The sequence below is a fragment of the Notechis scutatus genome, chromosome 2, assembly GCF_049901735.1.
Source record: "Notechis scutatus isolate UNSWTSFEM ecotype Mainland chromosome 2, rNotScu1.2, whole genome shotgun sequence".
Classification (NCBI taxonomy): Eukaryota; Metazoa; Chordata; class Lepidosauria; order Squamata; family Elapidae; genus Notechis; species Notechis scutatus.
Genome location: NC_142010.1, coordinates 84740942 through 84759872, shown reverse-complemented (window position 1 = coordinate 84759872; position 18931 = coordinate 84740942). Strand labels below are relative to the sequence as shown.

At 38.8% G+C, this 18931-nt stretch overlaps 1 protein-coding gene across 2 annotated transcripts; it reads left to right on the top strand.

Annotated features, from left to right (window-relative positions):
• Positions 1–1157: 1157 nt before the first annotated feature.
• On the top strand, positions 1158–13723 carry IRF1 (interferon regulatory factor 1). Of its 2 annotated transcripts, none has more exons than XM_026687590.2 (10): positions 1158–1457; positions 5640–5733; positions 6427–6526; positions 7646–7822; positions 8132–8172; positions 9580–9703; positions 10154–10264; positions 10962–10984; positions 11464–11632; positions 12876–13723. In XM_026687590.2, exons 2-10 carry the CDS (start codon positions 5647–5649, stop codon positions 12965–12967), a joined length of 924 nt encoding a protein of 307 aa, XP_026543375.2. In that variant the 5' UTR covers positions 1158–1457; positions 5640–5646; the 3' UTR covers positions 12968–13723. The 2 variants fall into 2 exon arrangements, with proteins under 2 accessions (XP_026543375.2, XP_026543366.2); XM_026687581.2 differs by having other exon boundaries at positions 1283–1457; positions 10950–10984.
• Positions 13724–18931: the final 5208 nt, after the last annotated feature.

Below are 18931 nucleotides of genomic sequence, written 5' to 3'. Positions count from 1 at the left end.
AAAAGTGTCGTGGGCTTTGGAGAGTATTCCAGTGTCTGCTTAGAGGCAACCAGAAAAGGGAAAGGCTGCTCTGCTTCCAGCACTGGTGATCCACTTCTGAGCCAAAGATCCTAAAGAAAAAAATTGTCCATGTTTAGGAAGAGGGTTTTTGGAATTATTATTTTTTTGGGGGGGGCTTCTTAGTTTTCTGTATATGGCTGTCTTTTCCCAAGATAAGGCAGCCATATGAGGAAAATAAAGACAAGAGAACCCAGGTATATTCTACTAAGAAGAGAATGCATATTCTGTTACATACAGGAAGGTCAGCTTTCCCCAAACTGGTGCTTTTCTGCTTGGGGTGCAACACACGAGATCCTGAGTTAGAGATTATGGGCTTTGTAGTCTGGCATATCTGGGGGTAGGAGTTGGTTTTGAGATGATGGGAGGCATGAAACATTCTTAAGGCAGCTTCCGATGTTCCGGCTGCGTCTCAGGCTGAAGTTCAGCTCTGGCATTGGGCTGTTATCCTGGAGGTCCATTAAAATGAAATAACAACAACAACAACAACAATAATAATAATTTACGAGGTCCTCCCCAAATAAAAAGAATAACTTCGCTTAGCTCAAGGTCTGGGAATATGCAAATATGCCACTTTGTTTTCATAGTTTTGAAGCTATAAATGATAGGTTTTATCAGTCACTTGGTGGGCTTTGACCCCGAAAATTTGTACGGTCCAAACGTTTGCGCACGCCCTATGTTTTAAATTAAAAGAACAGCTGCGATCCTCTCCGACTGCTCACCCTCCTGGATGGGGTGGGTGGTGGTGGGTGGGCTGAGACCCACCCAGCTCGAAAACAACGAGGTCGTCACCCTCATCTGAGCACGATTCAATCCCGCCCCCACCCGACTTCAAGGTCGCAGGCCAGGCAGGGGCAGTTCGGATGGTTACGTGCGCGTGGGTGTTGGGGCAGGCAGGAAAAAGATTCGCGGATCCCTGAGAAACGATCCACGTGCCCCGGCGTTTTGCATTCCAAAATAAGAATCAAGTGTTTCCTTCCCTCCGTGCAATGCAAGCCAAGGCGCCGCCAAAGTTTGAGAAAGGGGCGGGGAAGAGAAGTCGGACTTCCCCTCCCGCCGCTGGTTTTCAATAGCCTGATTTCTGAGAAATCAGGCTCCTCTAAACAGCGGGCTGCCTGAAGCGCTGATTGGCCGCGGCGCGAGCCCTTTCAGGGCGCTGATTGGCTAAGCCGGCCGCGCTTGTGTCTCTGTCTCTCTCCCCCCCCCCCCCCCACCTCTGACGGGTGGGGGGGGGGAATTCCCGGTGACTTGTAGAATAATACAGGCTGCTCCTGGACAGTCGCCTGCAGAAACGGGGAGTCTCTTGAACTGAGCGGAGCGGAGCTGGAGCCCACACAGGAAGACGCTGTCGATCGCTCGGGTGCTGCCGAAGGGTGTGATCCTCAATCAAGTCCTGCAAGGTGGGTCGCGCCTTAAAACCCCGAGGCAGGCACCGCTCAGTTCGGGGCAACGGTCCCCTGAATAACTTTCATCCACCGGAGCGGCATGAAGGAACGAGACGGGTGGGGTGGCGGGAGCGCTCTTAAGACCCACCGAGGCTGGGATCGGAGGTTCAAGTGGATCCGACGGGGTTTATTTGATTATTTATTTATTTTAGCGCCGCGTTGATCTGCAGGTCCCCTTCCCGCTTAGCCCTATTTAGACGGGGAGAAATCTAGCCTGGGGACATCCGAATCCGTTAGTCGTTTGCAGTAAGAATTTCTTTTTAAAAACTTCCTGGCCAGTTGGGACCTATACTCCGGAGCCGAGAGATTCCCCCCCCCCCCCGTTACAAAGCGCGTTAAAAGGGCGGAAATGTTCTCAAAGTACACGGGGTGAGTGGGTGTCCCGCCACAGGCTTAGAAAAGTCGGCTTGGGTGACTTTGGGCCAGTCAGTCTGTCTCAGCCCAATTTTTTTCGGGGGGAAATAGGAGGAGGAAGGAGTATTCAGTATTTTCGTCGCCTTCACATTATTATTATTATTATTATTATTATTATTATTATTATTATTATTATTATTATTATTATTATTATTATTATTATTATTATTATTATTAAATACTAATACTAATACTGATGATGATGATGATGATGATGATGATGATGATATGTAACCTCGCCGTTTGTAAGCGAGAGGAGTCAGGTGTTTGCAGAAGCGCGCACGCACGGCGGCTTCAGTAGAATTGGTGCAACTATGCAGTCGGCGCTCCGGCTACTCAGTAAGGGAACTCTTGCGAAGTGAGAAAGGCGCGTGCGTTGTATTGATTTTAAGTTGCAACAGTAATAGTTTGATTTGCAAAGTTGTAAAAAAAAGTTAGTGGCTTGGTTGACTGTATCCGAGTTTTACCAAAGAGAGAATTGTGTGGCCGTGATTTCCAGTAATGGGTGGTGTTGCTTCTTTTGTTCTTTGGATCAGGAAGTAGAGCGTTGGCGAGAGAAGAGAAAAGAAAGGGGCCGAGTGAGGAGAGACAGTTCTGGGTATATCCTTGAGTGCAGTCCAGAAGTTCCAACAGGAGAATACATTTTAAAACAAACCAGAATCTTGGAAAGAATTTTGGAAAAGGCTGGATAAAGGAGTAGAGATATCCATTGATTGCTTGTTGTATCTTATGATTATTACTAAGTGTTATCTTATGATTCTTGAATGTATCTTTTCTTTTATGTACACTGAGAGCATTTGCACCAAGACAAATTCCTTGTGTGTCCAATCACACTTGTCCAATAAAGAATTCTATTCTATGCTATATTATGCTATGCTATTCTACTCTATTCTACTCTATTCATTAGGTTGTTCTCTTGAAACCCTTGCAGGGATGAATACATGTGAGACAAACTGGTGGAACAAGAGAATCATAACACACCTGGCAAGGAAGGATCATGCTTCAAACCTAAACATTTCAATTTGACCATTCCAACTTTACTGATAAACCCCCATTGAATTCAGCATGGAAGTTTTTCCATGGAAGTAAATATATGATTTGCAGGTGTCTCCTTAAGCATCCCAGGGCAAATGCATGCAGTGCAGAGTTTTGCTCCTGTAACAGGTGCATGAAAATGCAAAATTCACCCTTTGGAATACCTTAGAGATCAATGTCACACACAGGAATATGCTTTGCAAGAAGGAATCAGACACCAGCCAGAGCTGAATTAAAAAGCTTGAATTGGCTTGGAGTAGGGACCTTAGTAAGTCCATGCTATATCCCTACTATTACCGGTAGTTGAAACAGGATTCAAAAGGCCAATTGTAAACCTCTAGAAAGCAGTTGATAATTCTTGACCTTTTTCTTCATAACTGCTCTTGTTAAGGATTTAAACAATAAAGATGAGATCCTTTTTATTAAAGTTGAATTAATTGTGTTTCCCCCTGAATGAGCTTCTGCAGTCTGAAACCACCTGGTCCCGATCCAAATCTTGCAAACAGGAAATCATCAAGCCTTGTGTTTGCTTGTGTGCCAAATGACAACATTCATGCTGTTTTATAAAAATTCCCCTAAGTGTAAGGGATCTTTTCAGTCCTGATTCTTACTACCATGGGTAAAGGGCACTTTGCATCTGTCAGGCATTTCAGGGAAAGTTCACTAGCTAGAACTATCATTAAACTTAAAAAGAGTTGTCCAAACAATATTAGGAGGTAATATTAGGAGGTAATTAGGAGGCTGCATTGGTTGGCCAGAGGCCAATGTGATAAAAGCTGGACTGAGGTGTGAGGTGTGGCGGTCTAAGCCCCATTCTTTTTATAGATGAGTGGAACTTTTGGTGCATTTTAGTTATTTTGACAAAAGAAGAAAACTTCTGCGGATACCTACATGCAAGCAATGCATGTATATACATATACATGTGTGTGTGTGTGTAAAACCCTAACCCTGCAGCCTTTTCCTCCCTCCCTCCCTCAACCAGGATATAGCATAAGGAGCTATATTGGAGTTGGGGAGACTCACTGGAGACTGGGCAACAGTTCCTGGAGGGAATTTGGATGCCTGCATTCTTAAGTATTATATGGGGCTTGATCCGGATATTTGATGAGCTGATTCTGCAACTTATTGCATCCTAGAAAGCCTGCCGATGCATCCATGAAGAAAAAAAAAACACACCCTCATTTGTAAAAGTTTTGCTAAAGCTGTTTGGAAATCATAGGGGGAGAGAGGGGCAAGATAGAGAAAAGCCATTTCCATTTTACCTTTGGAAGATGAAAATTTTTATTTTTAAAAGCTACCTGTAGGAATTTAAGGGGTAAACCAAAACACAGGTAGGAGATTCTCTCCCCTTAACCCTGCCTGCTGTTAATAATCCTGAGCCATTGTTTGATGACTCAAAGCTCTTCTCCAAGAGCTCTCCCCTACATATCTTGGTTTATACACGCCACCAGTGCTAATAATGATACATTTCTGATGTCTTCATGTAGCCCTTCCTGCTATTTTGATCAATTATATATTAAATTCTGCAGCAGAGGAGCAGAAGCAGCATGGTGGCATTTTCTGGATGGACAACTGTCTTTTTGCAAGTCTATGCTGAAAGAGGAAGAATAAGAGACCAGGCGTATGCAAAGGCATGGAAGGGGGTGTTTCAGAACAGCAGAAGGAACACCTCCTCACAAATAATCAAAGCATCTTTTCCCAGATTCGTATTGTTGTTTTGGAAGATGCTTTTGGCTGACCCGGATGCTTCAGTGGGAGAATAGGAAGCACGGGATAGTATTCCAAGTTTCATTTGACCTAACATTAGTAATTAGGGAGCAGTCTTTTCTAACTTTTGTTAAATTCTAAATAGGCTTGTTAGTGGCTTTCAAAGCATTTGTCAACTGAATTATTATGGTTGGTCACACAGTCAGCCAGATGTCTGATTTGGCATTTTTATTTAAATTGAGGCCTTATCAAAAACCTGGGATAGGCAGATGTTTTATTACTATTATTAGATTTATACCTAATTTATATTTAAATCACATTAATATATCCCATTACCTCATTTTATTATGTAAGTGGCTCTGGGCAGTTTACAGATTAAAAATCATAAATCCGTATAAAAAGATACAACCAAAATAGAATGAGAAACAAATAAAAGCAAAGTAAAAGATAAAAGGCAGAGAGAATACCCTCAAGGTACCATCCACTCCAAGGTTTCATGGTGTGAATTATATATAATTCAAAGAGGGGAATTTACCTAGACTCCTGCTTCCTATTTTCTCACAACAATCCTGTGAAGTGGGTTGAGCTGAGAGTGACTGGCCCAAAACCACCCAGATCACACCTAAAGTGGGAGTAGAATTCAGTTTCCTGGCTTCTAGGCCAGCATCATGACTGCTAACCAGATTGGCTTTTTATATTATCGATGTAAAAGTATCATAACAGTCTAATTTAATATCCATGATGTGACAATACTAACTCTTAAACTTTTTCTTAGGATCTTGTATTTTGTGAAGCACTGCACACGCAGATAGTGTTATATGAATAAAAACACTGGTTTATTTATTAGGGGAAATAGATTTAAATAAATAGTTTTTGGGAAAATACATTGTCCATTACAATATGAACCACTGGTCTCCATGATATTTCTAGAAGTTAGAGATTTTCGCTTGTGTTTATAACTCCTGACTTTTTCTTTTTTAGAGCCAGAATGCCACAAACCAGGATGCGCATGAGACCTTGGCTGGAACAGCAGATTAATTCAGATAAAATTCCTGGGCTTTGTTGGCTCAATAAGGTATAGTAGAAAACTTACATTTTTGCACTATTTTTTAAAAAGGCTAGCTTTGTGCACTTTCCTTGTTTCAAGTTTAATACAAAGTTATTATAGAACACGAAACATTATTGTGAGGAAAGTAGTGAGGCTTCAGTGCAATAATTTGTTGTTTAAGAATAACTACCCATAGGGGGGGAAATGTCAAGATCAAAGGAGCAAAAATATTGAAAAGAAATTGAGAATGCAAATTAAATAAATATTTAATGTATTTGATGTTATGTTTAAAATTAATTTTAACATCAGTCTGAGCTCTACAACTGAGATAACTTGATAATATGCTCTTGTACTTTTCTAGCTTTTTAAAATGCCAAATAGTTGAGATATGTAAGAAGTTCAGGCAGAGCTAATAGGCTTACTTCTCTGTGGTTAAGAACATTTACATATGTTATAGTAAACGGTAGGGAAATAAATCAATATATCTTTGTTTATTTTGTTTTATACAACAACTGGTTATGAAATGCTATGCTATTGAATTGAAGGTTATACAAGACAAATGCTAAACCAAATAAATTATCAGAAATGTAGGTTTGTTTATTACTTGGTTAATTCGGGGGTTGTTCTTCATTTTCAGTTTTCTACCATTTTCTTGATTTTGTTTTCTCTGTGCAATTCAGTGATGCTTACTCAGAAGTGTATTTTTTTTTTCAATTTCAGAAAGATAAAATATTTCAGATCCCTTGGAAACATGCAGCTAAGCATGGGTGGGAACTGGAAAAAGATGCCTGCCTGTTCAAAAATTGGGCTGTTCATACTGGTAGGTGCTGTTTTGTCCTGGTGATAGCGAAACATTTCTAGAGATTTTCTAGAGACTCATATGGCTACTGTATTTGAGGGAGGAATCATATTAACACTAGCCAAAGGGATCCCTTTCCTTGCCCTGCCTCTTTAGGTTAAGAGTTTGTGGTTTCTTCGTTGAGTATTTGTGGTCAGTATACTCATAGGGAGTTGTATGCTGTAAAAGTTTCGGGTTTCAGAATGCACTGGAGCACAAGGGCACTGCCTTCTTAAAGCATGCAACCTTTTTAAAGCTTGCATGAAAGTCTGACAAACAGATCTTGCCTCTGTTGGAAGTTATATGATTCCCCTCTCTTCTAGGAAAAGAAAAGAAATCTTAAAACATTAGAAGGGGAAGGAAAATTCCCCTTAAAAAAAGGAGAGGTGAAAACACAAGCAGCTCCATTAGCCCCCACCTTTGCATGGGATACAGAAAAAGCCTACAAACTAGCTAAGATCCTTTCCCATAGAAATCAAATAGATGGCAAGCTATAAAAACTTGTGAAAAGCAAATCAAAAGGCATGATAGGAAACTCAGGATATTGCAACCTAATGCAACAAGCAGCTACAAAGTGAACAAGCAGCTACTATAAAACAATTACTCCTACCAAGATCCCAGGAAGAGATCCCAATCTCAAGAGACAGGAACTCTTCACATACACACAAATCAAAGACTTCAAGGGTTCACACTTAAAAAATCAAAGGATCTGAAGGGCATAAGAAAGGGGGTTCTCTACTCACAAGATTAGATTAATCCCAGGAATGCTGTAGGACTTCTTACTTGCCTTCTTCCTATTAATAAACTGATTCTGACTTCCAGTGCAGCTGACCAATCATTTTGCAGTAACATCTCCCAGCTGGGAAATTTGAATCCATAAAAGGAAAGAGCTTTGCCTTTTCATTAAAGAGCAAGGCTTCCTTTTCCTTTCCACACCTCTGGGCATTCCAAAACATCTCCTCTAAATAGTTTTTGAAGCAAGTACAACAGCAGCATTTACTAGTTAAAACAACTCGAAAGACATTTAGGATCCCGCTGGCTGAATATAGCTTTTACTTTGTTTATTGCATACCTAGTTTTATGCCATCTGTCTTTTTACAGGGAGATACAAAGAAGGTGATGTAGAACCTGATCCAAAAACATGGAAGGCAAATTTCCGATGTGCCATGAATTCTTTGCCTGACATTCAAGAAGTGAAGGATCAAAGCATTAGCAAAGGACCCAGTGCTGTTCGAGTTTATAAGATGCTGAATCTCCCAGTAAAAGCAGAGAAAAAAGGTATTGCTCAAAACATATGAAGGATGGGTATTATTCCCAATACTTGTAATATAGCATTTGATTCCAGTGTTACCTAAAAGGCAGCCAGGTTGTCAGTTTTATGGTAACAACTGAAATCCATAGGAAAAATTTCCAAGAATGGCTATGGCTTTGTGGCCAACAGAATTTTGCACTATTGCAAACTTGGAGAAGAAAATGTTATAAGATGGATTACGCCTGAATTGTCTGGCTGTTGCATTGTCTGTCATCCCCTCTCTCTTAAAATGTGTTTATTCTAAGCCTGTGTTTTTGTTTTGTTTTTTCCAACAGAAAAAAAGTCAAAGTCTCCAAAAAGCAAGAGCCCAAGAAAGGTATGTGTTTAAAAGATTTGTATGACTACCCACCGAAAAACACAACTCTGGTTAGCTGACCACAACAATAATATCCAGAACTATAAAAATCATAAAACGTATCTTAGAAAAACATAAACTATGTAAAACCTTACATACAACATATGTCTTTTCTTGAATAGCTTAAGTAAAACATGCATGTGAAATATTAAAAGGGCACAGATTTGTGGATATTTGCAAGGCAGAAGTCAAAATCTGCAAGGTGACTGGTCCAACCATGATAGAAAGTGTGCCTACCATCTTGTAGATTTGAACCCTACTCTTCCCTGAAGATGCCACTGTTCAGCTTTCATACAAGGGGTACTTCCTGTGTCTCTACATCCATTGAAAATCTTCTTACTGAGAATGTTGTGGAAGAGAGAACAAGATGGCTTTTGGCATTCCTGTTGAAGGAAATGCATGTAGTTCTCGATTTACAGCCATTCATTTAGTGATGTTTCAAAGTTCCAATGATGCTGAAAAAAAGTGATTTATGACTGTTTTTCACACTTAAAATGGTTGTAGTATCTCTGGATCATGGGATCAAAATTCAGACACTTGACAACTTGGCATCTATTTATGATGGTTTGCAGCTTCCTGGGGTTTATGTGATCCCTTTTTGTGACTTTCTAATAAGCAAAGTCAACGGGGAAGCAAGATTCACTTAACCAACTGTGTTACTAACTTAAAAACTGCAGTGATGCACTTAACAGGTGTGGCAAGAAAGGTTGTAAAAGTCATTTAACAGCTGTTTTGCTCAGCAACTGAAATTTTGAGCTAAATTGTGGTTGTAAGTCGAGGACTACCTGGAGAGAAGCATTTTGGGACTCGGTTGACATATTTTTAGTTTCTTGATCCCTTTTTATCAGTTATCTAATTCTTTAAGAAATGACTTCCATCCCTTCTGCCTAATTTTATTGCCAGTGTTGAATCTTTCAAAATAAAAATCTATTTGGACTCCCAGCTTGCTCAGCTGTCCCACTCTCATATCTCAGCTATAGACAATTGCCATCTAAAGGCCACTTCATTGTATGAAAATTTATGCAAGAAAAGAAAAGCTCTCAACAATTTACTTCTGCCAAAAGCTGTGCAGAAATACCTCCCAAGGGGATAATACTGATTACAATGAAATAAACACATTCACATGTCTTGACCTTAAAATGGGTCCCCAACCCCTGGTCCACACTGGGCCACGACATGTCAAAAAATGGGCTGTGCAAGTGAAGTCCCATCTGCGGGATGCAGGCAGCATGTGAAACCACGCCCCTTCCAGTCTGTGGAAAAACTACTCCACAGAACTGGTCCCTGGTGCCCAAAAGGTTGGAGGCTGCTGCCTTAAAAGACATAAAGTTGACATTTTGCCATAATCCAGTCCTTCATCTTTTGCAGTCAGTGGACGATATTAAGGAAGAGACAGTCGAAGCAACAAACAGCATTCAGTTGCATGATGACCACAGTGGCTATGTGCTTCCTAGCTATGCAGCAGAGGACATGGAAGTGGGGAGCACATTTGGTAAGAAACAATTTTAATCGGTTGTGTGGGTCTCACAAGGAAAAACCAGACCTGCTGAGTCCATTTTTCAGCTTGCTTGAGTAGAGAAAAGCTAGGCTGTCAGGGATGTTAAGGAATTAAGACATTTGTCTTTATTTATTCTATATTGACAAATTCCCAACAAACTATTGGACTTCTCAAAACTAAAGAAAATGAAATGGTGGGATTTATATGACTGGTTGAAATGGGGTTGATTAGGTTTGTGTCTGAGTATGTTGTAGGAACTCAGACATTGAATCAGCGTTTGTGTAAAGTTGTGATCATCGGCTTAAGGTGCAATATCAGTTATTTGTCTGGTCATAGAATCTCATGTTTTGTTCATGATGGTGCTGTTGTCAATTATTTTGTTTGTTTGTGTGAAATATATATTCCTTGCATTATAAACATCATACTTTCAATGGACATTTTTAGGTCTTCCCTGTGACCTGAACAATGGTGCCTGCCCATTGGATATTCAGGCCCCTGACAGCACAAACAACATATACAGACTTCAGGTTTCACCCGCTTCTTCTTCTTCTGAAGGTTAGCATTTAATTGTTCATAACCAGCTGATTGATCATAATTGGATTGAGGAACCAGAGCCAAGAAAACAGCAGGGTTTAGGTCAACTGCCCACATGGATTGGACTTTCAGCTCCAATAATCCCTTAGATAATACAATTTTCAGCTCCTTGGAGCTGAGATTCTGATTAAGGAAGGATGTTTAGGTTGTCTGTCTACTCTCTACCTTCTTTTAAAAAAGTCAAAGCTTCATACATAGTCTCATATTGGATGCATTCTTGGTTAGAAATAGGTTTTAATGAGGGTGATGTAATGATATAAAAGTTTTTTTTATTTAGTTTACTACAGGCCTGACCCAGTGAAAGTTAAACCCATGTAAATCTCATTAATTTTATTAAGAGAATGGAAATATATACCTAAATCTTTCCCGTTGAAATAAAGGGCTTATAAATACTTAATTACAACCTGCCTTTTGCAGTAAAAGAATTCTAGATATCAAACCAGTGTGAACCGAAGACAGGCATTACTTGCATGAGCATAAATTATCCAATGCTTTATTTTAATTTTGTCATTGACTAGAAAGGTGTTATTGTTAATAATAGAAAACTGGAAAATAAATATTTAGGAAACAATATTTCCTAAGATTCATTGGGTATGTTTCTTTTCTCTCCCCTTCCCTTCCTTGATGACTTCGTATAACCTCACAATAACTGATGAAGAGGAGGATATTCCACTGTATGATGTAAGATTCTCTCTCTTTTTAAATAATTTTGGCTTTGTAAATAATTTTGGCATTGGGATAATACATGAAGTCTAAGGGCAATAGGGGGTATGTGGGCATGCAATGTGTACAAGAATTCCCATTTGTCTTAGTTGAGAAGGGATACTTTAGGGCAGGGGTGTCAAACTCGCGGGCTGTAGGCCGGATATGTCATGCACTGGCCATGCCTATGCCTGGTTTAGCGAAGAGGAAAAAAAGTCCTGATACGTCATGTGATGCCATGACAACGCGAGTTTGACACCCCTGGTTTAGGGTGTCTTTCTTTGCTTCTGAACCACATTAGATCGTAAGAATCCATGAAACCTAAAAATATGGCTGCAATCTTTGTTTTGTAACCTGCATCTTAGAAAGGTGTTTTTGAATTGAACAAAACAGTGTTTTTGAATTGAACTAGAAAAAAGTTCAGTTTGTTGATCTCTTTTATCTTTCTTCTTGGGCAGATCTTCAACAGCTCTGAGTGGCAACAAAACAGCATTGGTGGAAAAGGGTTCCTGTTAAATGAAGCTGGAATCGGAAAAGGGTTCCTGTTAAGTGAAACTGGAATGCAGAATCTCTCCCTGGACTTTAATTTGCAAGAGCAAGATACTGCCTTTGAGATACCAAAGCTAGGTATAAATATTTCACCTACATCTTCGGATTACTGAAATGTATAATGTCTCTCTTTATCTCTTTAGACTATTATTGAATAACAAATCTGTGTCATATAGGACAGGGATCCCCAACCTTTTCAACGCCACGGCCCGGTTCCGGCATCAGCTAGGCGCCGCGGCCCGGTACCGGCATCAACTGGGCGCCGCCATCTTTTTATGACGAAAGCGCTTCCGGTGGCGTCACGGAAGTGCTTTAAATCAAAAAGATGGCGGCGTAGCGCTCGTGAGCTTTTCGGGTAGAAATGGCTTTCTACCGGAAAAGCTCACGAGCGCTAGCGCCGCCATCTTTTTGAAAAAGCGCTTCGGTGAGCTTTCTACCCGGAAAAGCTCACCGGAAGCGCTTTTTACCAAAAAGATGGCGCGCCCAGCAACTCAGCGACCCGGTAAGGCTTGTTCCGCAGCACGGTACCGGTCCGCGGACCGGCGGTTGGGGACCCCTGATATAGGAGACAACCGAGCCCAAAATTTCTGCTGATAACAAGCAAGGCAATTGTTAAATAAGTCATGCCCCATTTTATGATCTTAACATGGTTGTTAGGCGAATAGCTACAGTTGTTACACGAATCATGAGATGATTAAGCGAATCTGGCTTAATCATCCCTATTGATTTTCCTTGCAAATGAATTCAGTCCCAAGACTCCAGAATGGCTGCAACCATTATAAATGCATGCTGGTTGCCCAGCAACCAAACTTTGATCATGTGATTGTGGGGAGGCTGCATTGGTCACAAGTGTGAGAACTGCTCATAACTCACTCTTTTTTCATTGCTCTTGTAACTTTTAATGAATGGTTAAAAGTTTAATTAAATGAATGGTTGTAAGTTGTGGACTACTTTTATAGGCCCTTCAACTCTGATGGCTCTACTCATTAATATCTTTAGGCCAGCATTATAAGAGTCATACATGGTCTATTGTCATATTGCCTGATCATAACAAGGGTTCTGGAAGCTACATGTATTGCATTTCATAGAAATAGTGCTGGTTGGAATTATGATTATACTGTATAGGTTAAGATCTTCTACCCATACTTAGTTTTAGACCTCTATCCACCTTTTCCAATTTAACAAGAGCTCTTTTGGGGGAAGAGAAGATCATCACACACATACATGATTTTTGGTAGTTTCATTGAACTTGTGATAGATTCCCTACTACATTTACTAGTGAAACCACATTCTAAATCTTGATTTCTCCCTTTTTCCACAGAACTAATTTCATATGAGTCAAAATCCAGTGCAGATTGCACTTTGTTGGACATTCGAACACACATTGTACCCTCTATATCCTGTGGCATTTAAACCTATTTGTCACTAGGCTTGTATTGTTTTATTTTGAATCAGTTCTACATGTTTAAAATGGAAAGGTGCAAGCACTGTGTGTACAGTATATATGTATGTATCTTTGTGAATGAAACTGTAGGTTTATGCGTAACTTGCCTCATGAGCCAATTAAGGCTTGTTTGCTGCTTCTTTCACTCTGTTCATCCATTAGTAGGATTAGATTATAAATAATTTTAAATATGGAAAAAAGTAAAGAAACAGAAGCTTTTCACTGTTGGTAAATTGATATATATTTAAAGCCCGTCCAGAGTATAAGCTGAAAATTATTATCTGAGAAATTAGTGAAGCCCTGGGGGCAGGGAAAATGAGCCTCCAACCAGATATTTCTTGGTTATATTTTTCTTATTCAAATTTATCTTGGCCTTTAGTCCTATCTTAGCATGTTAAACTGTGAAAAACAGATAATGTTTTTTATAACACATTCCACTGGTTATTTTGGACTTGTTTTATACTATTGCTATTTTCTCCAGTAAAAAAATATGCTTTGAAGTTGATAGGCGAATGTATGGATTATTTGCACTGTGCTTTTCAAGATGTCAACTGAATAGGTATTACGAAGAGTGCAAAAATGCATCATAGGGTTATATCAACTAAACCAGAAGATAAAGAAAAGGATTTGTCAGAGTGCTAGGCTGCAGCTTAAATTCTTGTACATTATTTTCCTTGTACATTGTTGTATATAAATTGTCTTAATTAAAGATTGTTATATATGAAGATATGTTTAATTTTTTTTATTACCTGTTGCTGACAAAGAAATTAGAAAAATATTTTCTTAGCTCGACTAGAGTTTCGATATACAAAACTTTTTAGCGCTGTTAAGACACTGAAGAAAATAAAGACATTTTGTTCAATGAAAAGAAATACTCATTTTATCGCAAACAATAAGGTATATTTACCCATTCCTTTTATACTTCCTTGAACTTCTGAAGAATGGTGTATACAAATAAAATGATTTTCAACTAAAGAAATCTCAAAAAAGGTTTATTCCGGTTTGGTTACTCTTAAGATTAAATCACATAAATCGTTAAAAAAGATCTTGAGAATCAGATTTGGGAACCAAATATGGATTGGAAAAAGGTATGTCTATTTTGATCAGTTCCTTAAAAGTGTGTAAACAACAACCATATTACGCCTGTCCATTTGCGTTGAATTAATGAAGTCCTCAATTTGCCACAATTGAGCCCAAAATCTCTGTTGCTAAGCGAGACGGTTTTGAAGTGAGTGTGTTTTGGCTTCATTTTGGGACCTTGCCACAGTTGCTAAATGAATCACCACAGTTGTTAAAAAAGTAACGGTTGTTAAGTGAATCTGGCTTCTCCGTTGACTTTGTCAGAAATTCACAAAAGGTGATCACATGACCCCAGGGGACACTGCAACCTTCAGTAAGTATGAACCAGATGCTAAGCATCTGAATTTTAATCATATGACCATGGGTATGATGCTATACAGGTGTGAAAAATGGTCATAAGTCATCTTTTTTTCAGTGCCATTGTAACAAATCAAAGACTACCTGTATATTGAAAAGAATGTGTAGGCTGAATATCCAAGGTTCTTTTTCCTTCTGGGTTAGTGTAGTATATTTACTGAAATTTCTAAAATTACATACATATCAGTAATGACTGGATTTCCTACAATTCATTAAAGATACTCTCTGCCATAATAGAAAGCTTGTTTTGTCCTTGGCAGTTAGTATCTGTGTAAAGTAGAGGCTTCAAACAATGACAGGTTCTATTCACAATGTATCAAATAGCTTATATGATGAGTTTATGTTAACTCATCCATAACAGCTCTTCCCTCTTTAGTTGACTGTCTTGGGGGGAAAAATCTTTTAAATATTGAGGTTTGTTATTTGTGTTTTTAAGAGTGATTTTCATTTTGTAATTTAAGATTTCCTACTTAACCTTTTAGATTAAATAAAATAGAAAGGCACATTTTTCTACTGATGGCTTCTCTTCTGATGTTTACTTAAAATAAACTTGACTCAACAACAAAATTTTATTATATAAACTTTATACTTTATTATGCACATGTTATTTACATAGAATATAATTTGCAAGCTCGGCTGGTTCTATTGCTTCCTGCTAATTGTAACAAATTTATCTCATATATACTGCACAATAAACTACAGAAAAATTGTATTGCTATCAAGTCAGTGGCTGCTTATAATCTAATAGATTTTCAAAATACAAGTTTTCACACTTCCTTCAACATTTGAATCTCTGGATTCTGCTGAGGTTTTTATCACATGTATTGCTATTACAGAGTACAGGAAAAAATGTAACATTTTTGTTCTTTATGATGTAAAAACCACCCAGAGTTACTTAGTGAAATGGACAGGATATAAATTTAAGAAATAAAAAAAAATTACAGACAAGGTTAAGGTTATTTCTGTTTAGATTGGGTGCAGATCTCACTATCCATTCAAACTACGATTATACCTAAATCAATCCAATGCATACTTCTAAGTTGATGATTCCATATCATCTCAAACAAGTAAACACGACAAGTAAATCAAATAAAATCTAATATACCTGCCAAGGTTAGAAAGTTGTGATGATCAGCTGTCAGTTTTCCAATATAGGATTTCTCAGGCCATCTACTGCAAGGATGTCAAACTTGCGTTCCGTGGGCTGCATGCATCATGCGCTTGCCACGCCCATGCCTGGTTTAGTGAAGAGGGAAAACGTCATGATATATCATGTGACACCGCCGTGATGATGCAAGTTTGACAGCCCTGATCTACTGTTTGGGCCCATTGGAAAGGATTAAGAAAATAGAACAGAATAGAAATGGACCCAGAGTATAGAACGGTGATTCCTGGAAAAAAACAATAGCTGAGTAAATGTTTATTTTGATCTGCCCATCACTCTGATGTTCTGCAGAACTTGGGTAAAACCTTCCTGGAAACCTCTCAAATTCCATTGCAGATCCTGAGTCTCAGTTTGAGAAATGCTGCCTCAGTAACTCCTCAGATGTTTGCTAGGAAATACATCTGAAAAATCCATCTTTCTCTTGAAATCCATGAACTGCAGAGCTACAGTCAGTTTGTTTCAGAGTCAATGGTCAACTATGGGGCCTTCTGATTACTCAAGCTTTCCACTCTTCCATTTAAAAAAAAGCACTTGGGAGAGCTAGTTTATTTATATGCCACCCAATCTCTCTATCCAAAGTGACTCTGGATGGCTCATGGTTTATAACATTCACCAGAAAACTAATGGCTGATCATAATTTACCAATCCTTCCAGAGATGCCTCGGTTTTATGTTTTAATCATGTATAAATAAAACCTGGACTTCTGGTGGTTTCCAGCACAAAGCATGCTGTGAAATAAGAATAAAAGAGGGAAACACTATAAAGCCCCATAAGCAACATAGAGACAACCACTCCAGTGATGGGATTCAAATTTTTTTACTACTGGTGTGGCTTAGTGGGCATGGTGTGGCTTGGTGGGAGTCGCTTGGTGGGCATGGCAGGGGAAGGATACTATAAAATCCCCATTCCCTTCCCACTCCTGGGGGAAGGTTACTGCAAAATCTCCATTCCGTCCCCAGCCCATTAACCTGATTTCCAGCTCTGTTCTCCTGTGCAGGGCAACAAAAGAAGACCCAGCCAATCAGCTGGTACTCAGGAGGCAGAGAATAGATGGGACCGGGGCCAGTATTTGCCAGTTCTCCGAACTATTCAAAATTTCTGCTACCGGTTCTGCATAACTGGTCAGAACCTGCTGAATACCACCTCTGAACTGCTCAGTTGGTACCCACCAAGAAGGGCTTTTTCCTAACACTTTTGTTTCACTCACAAAATCAAAAACCATTTCTACTCCATAAAGAAAAAAGTAAGAATTAGATTTAACTTCATTGTGAGAACCTATTAAATCACTTTCTTTACTCTGTAACTGAGCCTTTAATTAGGTGGTGATGCCCAGCTTGAACTACCAGAACTGAGCCCCATTTAGTGAATGAAAAGCTATCCAGTTCAAGCTAGAAAAATGAAATACCACATCTACAGCAATACTCCCTGCTTGTTTCCTGTTTGAAACAAAAATATTCCTACAATGCCAGAGGATTCATGTAAAGTAATTAGTAATTAGGCAGTAATTCAGTGTTTATTATTGGGCTGTCATTCTCATTTAGAAGTCCCCACAGAGGAACTTCAAAGTCTTACTATCGCTTTAAAATAACTCTGGATATGCCTAGAACAGGGGTATCAAACTGGCGGCACCCAGTCCAGATGCGTCACATGCAGCCACGCCCACTCCAAATCCACAAAGGGAAACATGTTGGGATATGTCACGTGATGGAAATGTGATGTGGCAAGTTTGACACCCGTGGCCTAGAACAAGACAGCAAAAGGTAAGTATGCATCAGTGAAGTACTTGTTGTCTACAACAAACCAGCAAGAATTTCAAGCTCTTTATGATTTAATACTACCAAACAGGCACAATCAAGAACAAAGAAGTACTGCAAGATTGGAGGATGTGAAGAAATCTGGCCCATAGAGTTGCCAAGAGTTGGACATGACTGAATGGATAACATCATTGCCATCATTGTCATCATGCACAACAGGATTTGAGTGCAAGCTTAAGCTCTCTGCCCATTTTTTTTAAGTTTATGTGCCCAACTGAATCACTATTTTTCTGGCTGAAGTTAATAAACTTCAGAATTCCAGTGAAAAAGTAAAATAGAACCCACAAGCTTAATGTCTACCCACAACTCTGTTTTAAGACAAAATTCCTAGCTTGCTATTGTGTCTGTACAAAGAAACTTATTTTCTCATTAAGGAAAACAATGAGTCATGGAAAGCTTATATGCCATGACTCACTGATTTCTTAACTGAGGAATCCATTATTTTCTCTGCAAAATTTCACAGTTCCTCAGGATATGGATATGGATATGGATATGTGCATGTGCATGTGCATGTGCATGTGCATGTGCATGTGCATATACATATACATATACATATACATATACATATACATATACATATATATATATACATACATACATACATACATACATACATACATATATATATATATATATATGGTGTTCGGCTTGGTTCGGGTATTTTCCCACGTCATTGTAGTTCTTTTAAAGTTGTAGCAACGTTTCAGCAGAATCTCATCTGCCATCATCAGGCTTCAGAAGCCTGATGATGGCAGATGAGATTCTGCTGACGTGCTCAAACTAAAAGACAACTACAATGACGTGAAAATACGAAATCAACCTCATACATGTAAGTACCAGCGAAAACTTAAGAAACAAAATATATATATATATATATATATATATATATATATATATATATATATATATATATATATATATATATATATATATATATATTCTTAAGTTTTCATGGGTATTTATATGTATGGTATTCAGTTTTGTTTGGGTATTTTCCCACGTCATTATAGTTGTGCTTTTAAAGTTGTAGCGATGTTTCCAAAGATAAAATTGACCTAGAAAACCAAGGCATATATGAAGTCCCCTGCGCATCATGCCCTGCCACATACATTGGATAGACCAATAGAAGAATAAGTACCCGCCTGGATGAACACAAACATGCAGTAAAAAAACTGGAACACACTTCCTCACTAGTCCAACACTGAATAACTGAAAAACTTAATCACAAGCAATTAGTACAAAAGAGATATCCAAAATTTCCATACACATTTGCAATACACAACGGAAAAATAATATTGTGTTCATTAACTTACATTTTAGTGTCTGGAAATCTTTTGAGTATCTTCTAAAAGGCAGCATATGAATATATAACTATGTCTTGCCATTTGGAAACAATAGGTGAAGGAGGTAGGGAGAAAGAGAGAGTCCAGGGAGGCAGGGAGGGAGAGAGAGAAAGAGAGAATTATTATATATGTTCTACAGTAGATGTGTACAACTTCTGCCTCCTGAAGTTTTGT

Coding starts and splice junctions, on each gene's coding strand:
- IRF1 (XM_026687581.2), top strand. CDS start 5,647: ATGCCACAAACCAGGATGCGCATGAGACCTTGGCTGGAACAGCAGATT. Junction 8,173..9,579: donor AAAGCAAGAGCCCAAGAAAG/GTATGTGTTTAA, acceptor CATCTTTTGCAG/TCAGTGGACGATATTAAGGA. Junction 10,985..11,463: donor AGGATATTCCACTGTATGAT/GTAAGATTCTCT, acceptor CTTCTTGGGCAG/ATCTTCAACAGCTCTGAGTG.